The sequence below is a fragment of the Trachymyrmex septentrionalis genome, unplaced genomic scaffold (genome assembly GCF_001594115.1).
Source record: "Trachymyrmex septentrionalis isolate Tsep2-gDNA-1 unplaced genomic scaffold, Tsep1.0 scaffold2, whole genome shotgun sequence".
NCBI classification, from domain to species: Eukaryota; Metazoa; Arthropoda; class Insecta; order Hymenoptera; family Formicidae; genus Trachymyrmex; species Trachymyrmex septentrionalis.
The window spans coordinates 2,066,150-2,073,038 of NW_017305179.1; the positions used below are offsets into that span (position 1 = coordinate 2,066,150).

General features: G+C 29.2%; 1 protein-coding gene and 1 long non-coding RNA gene across 2 annotated transcripts; one reads left to right on the plus strand and one right to left on the minus strand.

Annotated features, from left to right (window-relative positions):
- The first annotated feature begins 1,493 nt into the window (after nucleotides 1-1,493).
- On the plus strand, nucleotides 1,494-4,228 carry LOC108747419. Its single transcript, XR_001939237.1, has 3 exons — nucleotides 1,494-1,682; nucleotides 4,019-4,092; nucleotides 4,152-4,228. It is a non-coding gene; the product is annotated as an uncharacterized LOC108747419 (long non-coding RNA).
- LOC108747412 (mevalonate kinase-like) lies at nucleotides 3,207-4,552 on the minus strand. The gene is made up of 2 exons (XM_018484839.1): nucleotides 3,596-4,552; nucleotides 3,207-3,464 (listed from the first exon to the last, which is right to left on the minus strand). Exons 1-2 carry the CDS (start codon nucleotides 4,520-4,522, stop codon nucleotides 3,207-3,209), a joined length of 1,185 nt encoding a protein of 394 aa, XP_018340341.1. The 5' UTR covers nucleotides 4,523-4,552.
- Between the last annotated feature and the right edge of the window lie 2,337 nt (nucleotides 4,553-6,889).

Below are 6,889 nucleotides of genomic sequence, written 5' to 3' on the forward strand. Positions count from 1 at the left end.
GAGGCCGAACTGCCCAGACCTTCACCAATCGGTAATTCCGATGAAATTTCCACAACGAAAGATGAGTTTATAATGATATTTTTTTCATAGCTAATCGTAACGAGAAGAAAAAAGAAAGCTTCTAAGCTTAACTGATGTGCGCGATTGTCGAGATCGTAATTGCCGGGAAAGCCCGTCAAGAATTCAATAAAGTTTTTTACTGATTCAAACACCTGACGTGGATTACGTGTCCAATCGTAATTTTCTTGAAAAAAATGTAAAAGAAATATGCGTAAAGGTATCTTCATGTGTAATCGGATACTGGAAAATTTTATTTCGATAAAATCTCTTCGAACTACTTCTGTAGGAAATGAAGAGAATGTAAGAACGGTACGCATGTCTAAGTCGGCTGCTGCACAACTTTTGTTATATTCTCCACATAAAAGCACCGTGCCCGGTGCAGACACCTTGAATCTGTACATGACCTTTAGAACGAAAAATTTATTTATAATCCGAAGAATAGGCGTAATGTCGATTGATCGATTGTAAAAAGTCAGACACAAAATCCGTTAATCCTGTAAATATGAATTCTATTTATCAAAGCAACAAAATTGTTCATTAGTATAACTTAATATATATTACTCTATTCTATATCAATTAATAAAATGCTAACTACGATAAATGTCATTACCAATTCGTTATCGATTCTCTGCGATCCATACGTGGAAAAGATCCAATAAGTTTCAACTCACAATCGGTTTCCCAGTTTATCCTCTTGATTTAATAGTGTCAGCAAAACAACATTTTTATCTTCACTTTATTTATCTAAAAACCTGGATTACATATACTCCATTATTGAAAACATTAGGATATGTATATATATAATATTGCTTTTAATGTAATAGTAAAGACCTTGTCTTGATACTTGATGAAATCGAAGATGATAAAATGTAACAATTAGAAGATTTGCAATGTCAGATTGACCTGTCGTCATCTTTAGTATATGTAGAACTAAGGGTAATGTCTTTTCAGAGTTAATAATGTTTATAACTAGAAACGATTTCTCCTCAGTAAGGACAATTTAGTATAATAATCACAAACTACACAATCAAAACATATAAAAATGTAAATACAACTTACACATTTAATCCATTAACTCGCGCGTATAGAATTATTATATAAATTCAATTTTTTTTCATATCGTACGTTCTAAACATGAGTTATTCATTGTTTATATTTAATTATTAATATTACGAATAAGTTATTGATTCCAACACGCTATTCAATTCTGAATGCGTTGCAATTCAAAGTGTTAATAAATATATTATATTACATATTATATTATATATTATATAATATAATATTAATAATATCAAGCATGTGAATAAACTTAGTTCATATTATTTCGATACCATTCAAAGTAAAATCAATTAACAAAGATGTATTTTTCTATGCTTCAAAATTCATATTATTTTTGTTTAGCAACTTGATTTTCGTTTTGTAGCTAACTTCGAGAAGACTAGCAGGATTTTTATGCCTAGCAAATGAGAAAAAGACTTTGATGTCGATGTACATATTACCTGTTCGCCGAATATTTTTATCAGTCGTACGTGGATGTTAGTCAAGGAATTGAATATAACAGAATCACCATGCTGAACATAATTTGAGATCTTCTCGAGAACTTGTTTGCAGAATTCGTAGAGGTTAGTCTTTTTCTGGAAAAGGGACCGCTAAAAGCACGCTGCAAGACATATCGCGAACGGTGCCGTAATTTCAAGACTTTCGATCGACAATTCTGTTGATAGTTTCACAATAGAAGATGATAATATGTTGACATCTTTTTAATGCTTATAATGATCGAAAGAAAAAGAATGCATGTAAACTTAATTGACGAGCTTGGTTGCTAGGTTTGTATAAGCCGTCATAGTCCGTCATGGAAATTATAAAAATTTTTACTATTTCATGCAACGCGAAATCAAGTTATTGTGCCCGGAGGGACGTTAAACTTATATTCCTTTCACCAAAAATTTATTGTCCAGACAACAGTTGTAATGTCGAGTGACAGATCGTAAAAATTAAATACGTAACTTGTGAATCCTGCAGATATGAATTCTGTTCATTAAAGCAAGAAAATCGTTCGCAAGTAATTATTAATATCATTTATTCGTTATACATTAATGAAACATTAACTATATTACATTTTTTTTGTAAATTAATGGACAATACTGATCGCGACAATTCTAATTCATTTTACCAATTCATTATCGATTTTTTGCGATCCATGCATGAAAGAAATCTAATAATTTTAACATTGCTTTATGATTCATATTTGATGTTATCGTCAAAATACACTGCAAATTGAATTAATTTTCTGTACAACTCTGGATTTATTATTAGCTGCATTCGGCAAAAAAAGCAGCTTTCCCACTATTGTAAAACTTTTTAATATGATTGATCTTGGTCTTATAGTTTTTCACTGGATTTAAACGTATAAATAAATTATGTTCAAGAATTATGCGACAGTTGTAAAGCTGTTTTCTTTGCTAAACGGAACCATTGAGATTAAGAATAATTTTTTTTGTTAGCATAGTTTAATTTAATAAATGACATACAAACAATTGGAATATACACACAAATGTAAATACAATACGATTGAATATGTCTCAATCTATCAAAAAGCAGCAATTACAGTAAATATTATTGTCATCTTCATATAATTTCATATTATATTTATTAACGCATAGAAAACTTCTTAAGAATTTATTATTATAAAAGTAATCAATTACGCATCTAATATATGATAAGATGATAGAATAGTAATAAGATGATATAAAATATTTGCTTACAATAAAATATGATAATGATATAAGATCTATTACTATCGTATGTGTAAATTATTAATTATATTATGCTTATTACGTATATTTTTATATTTATGTTATATATATTTGTATATATTATATACATAAAATATATACCTAGCTATCTAATATTTTATTACATATATTTAGAAGCAAATATCTTATTTAACATCTTATTTAAATATCTTATTTAAATATATCTTATTTCGACAAATGCGAATTTCTATACTTAGTCCGCTAATGCGTACAAAATGTACATATTATATAAAACTTTTCTTCATAACTTGCGTCATAGATTCTTAGCATACGCTTTCTTTATTCATTGTTTATATTCAACTACTCATACTAATTACTGATTTCAACATGTTATTCAACTCTTACTCCACTACAATTCAAACTAGCTATCTTAGTAGAATAATTATGCGACTCAAATATCTTGATCAGATCTTGGATGTATTCATCTGAGTTGCTTGGTAGCAGCAAAATAAATACGTATCCACCTACGCAGCTGGCGGTGATTTTTGCTCCAAGCGAAGAATCTCGCGCAATTGAGCAAATACCGTCTATGTTTGGATGTGACGTGCCTAATGCTTTTAGTAGTCCTTGATTCATTTGAATGAGATCCTGTAAAGTATGTTAGAAAGCGATTAAAGTTATCAGCGTATAGCTATATAAAAGAAAAATAATCAGAATAACTTTAACAAATAGTAAACATGTGCATTAAATTGTATCAAAATTTGTAGAATGAGACTTACTACTAAATCTTTATAATAATTTATCAGACAAACTGAGTTGATTTCAACTATCTCTTGCTGTTTTAAAGAAACCGTTTCTTCATTAATCTTCTGAAGGGTTTGAATAAACTTTTGCGATATAGTTTCGATCCTATTTAAAATAAGATCAACGTAAAAAGATAAATTCTCTTCCACGATTATTTTTATACTTTTTTCGATTTTCTTGCTAACATTCGAAAAAACCAGCAGGATCTTCATGCTCGGTACATCAAAAGAATTCTTGGACATTTCCTCATTAAATTCTGTTACCACACCACTTGTAGATATTGAGATGTTGATTAAATTGGAGGAAGTGTATACAATATACTCACAAAAGAGAGCACTTTCCATGATATATGTAAGATCTGTAGAATTAAATATGTAGCGGACCGTTCCTTGTTGCAGGAGATACCAACGCCAAAAACATGCTGCTAAACATACTACAAACGAGGCCGAACTGCCCAGACCTACACCAATCGGTAATTTCGATGAAAGTTTCACAATGAAGGATGATTTTATAATGAAGTCTTTTTGATAGCTAATAGTAACGAGAAGAAAAAAGAAAGCTTGTAAGCTTAACTGATGTGCGTGATTGTTGGGATCGTAATTGCCGGGAAAGCCCGTCAAGAATTTAATAAAGTTTTTTACTGATTGAAACAATTGTTCACGATTATGTGTCGGATCGTAATTTTTTTTATGAAAATGTAAGAGAAATATGCGTAAAGGTATCTTCATGTGTAATCGGATACTGAAAAATTTTATTTCGATAAAATCTCTTGGAACTACTTCTGTAGGAAATGAAGAAAATGTAAGTACGGTACGCATGTCTAAGCCGGCTGCTACACAACTTTTGTTATATTCTCCACATAAAAGCACCGTGCCCGGTGCAGACACCTTGAATCTGTACATGATCTTTAGAACCAAAAATTTATTTATAATCCGAAGAACAGGCGTAATGTCGATTAATTGATCCTAAAAAGTCAGACACAAAATCCGTTAATCCTGTAAATATGAATTCTATTTATCAAAGCAAGAAAATCGTCCATTAGTATAACTTAATACATATTACTCTAATTGTATATCAATTAATGAAATGCTAACTGTGACAAATGTAATTCATTACCAATTCGTTATCGATTCTTTGCTATTCATGCGTGGAAATGATCCAATAAGTTTCAATTCACAATCAAATCAGTTTCTCGGTTTATCCTCTTGATTTAATAGTGTCAAGATAAAGCCATTTATCTTCACTTTTTTTATGTTATATATCTATATAATAACTTGGATATTTCATTATTAAAAATGTATAAATGTGGATATGTATATATATATATAATATTGCTTTTAATGCAATAGTAAGAACCTTGTCTTGATACCTGATGAAATCAAAGATGATAACTAAAATTTAGCAATTAGAAAATTTGCAATGCTCAGATTGATGTGTCATCATCTTAGTATATGTAGAACTAAAAGCAATATCTTTTCAAAGCGTTTATAATGTTTATAATCAGAAACGATTTCTCCTCAATAAGGACAATTCGGTTTAATATAATCCCAAATTACACAAACAATCAAAACATATAATATAAAAATGTAAATACAACTTACACATTTAATCCGTTAACGCGCGCATATATAGAATTATTATATAAAATTCAATTTTTTTCATATCGTGCGTTCTTAATATGAGTTATTTATTGTTAATATTTTATTATTGATATTATGAATAAGTTACTGATTCCAATATGCTATTAAATTCTCAATCCGTTGCAATTCTAATTGACTAATATATATTTTAACAGAGCAATTTGCGTTTCGAATGTCGTGGTAAGACCTTGAATGTTTTCATCTATGCTATCCGGTAATAAAATGAAATCACCTCTAATAGTAATCTTCCCAGCGAATAAAAATTTTGATCAACTGCGCTAATAATGTCGTAGTTTAGATACCACATGTCTAATGCTTTAGTAGTTATTAATTCACATGAATAATATTCTTAAAAAATAATTAAAGTTTCCAGCGTATCTACGAGGAATCTCCAAGGGACAATCACCACAAATACATCGTGTAGTAAAATTATACCAAAGTAGGTATCGAAATTCGGATAACAAGACATACCAAAGTTTTATAGTTATTTATTACATTAATAGATTGACTGTTATTATTATCTTTCAAACAATTATATGTCTTTATATTATTAATATCAAGCATGTGAATAAACTAGTCGATATTACTTTGACATTATTCAAATTAAAATCGATTATTAAAGATGTATACGCTTTCATTTTCTACGCTTCAAAATTCATACTATTTTTGTTTAGCAATTCGATTTTCGTTTTCTTGCTAACATTCGAGAAGATCGGCATTTTTGTTGATAGTTTTACAATAGAAGATGATAATATGTTGATATCTTTTTAAAGCTTATAATGATTAAAGGAAAAAGAATGCATGTAAACTTAATTCAGTCTGGTTGCTAGGTTTGTATACGCCGTCATAGTCCATCATGGAAGTCATAAAATTTTTTAGTATTCATTTCATGCAACGAGAAAAGAAGTAATTGTAATTTTCGCCATAGAAGTCTATGAAAAATTGGCGTAAAGATATTTTCTGTGTAACTGGATATTAGTGCGGACAAGTTAAACTTGTACATGCCTTTTATGAAAAATTTGTTGCCCAAAGAGCAAGTGCAATGTTGAGTGACAGAAAAATTAAACACGTTACTCGTGAATCGTGCAGATATGAATCCTATTCATTAAAGCAAGAAAATCGTTCGCATGTACTTAATATCATAACGTTTGTTATACATTAATGAAACACACTAACTATATTACTTTTTTGTAAATTAATGGAAAAGATTCATCGCGACAAATGTAATTTATTTTACCAATTCATTACCTTTTTACGATCCATGCGTGAAAGAAATCTAATATGATTCAATTTTGTTCAGCTTTTTGACTCGTATTTGATATTATCGTCGGAATATACCGCAAATTAAATTAATTTTTTCTACAACTTTGAATTTATTATTAGCTGCATTCATTAGAAAAAACAACTTTGTAAAATTCTTTGATATGATTTGTCATGTCCTTATAGTTTTTCATTGGATCTAAATATATAAATCAATCATGTTTAATAATTTTGCGACAGTTGTAAAACTGCTTCCTCTGCTAAATGGAACCATTGAGATTAAAAACAATTTCTTTCTTGTAAGGATAGTTTAATTCGATAAATGTCATACAAACTGTCGGAACATAAACACAAATGCAAATACAATAC

Bases quoted from the DNA above. Each gene is read 5' to 3' on its own strand.
- LOC108747412 (XM_018484839.1), bottom strand. From the start codon at position 4,522: ATGTACAGATTCAAGGTGTCTGCACCGGGCACGGTGCTTTTATGTGGA. The intron at 3,465-3,595 runs GTAAGTCTCATT...CATACTTTACAG, and splicing joins ATTATTATAAAGATTTAGTA to GATCTCATTCAAATGAATCA.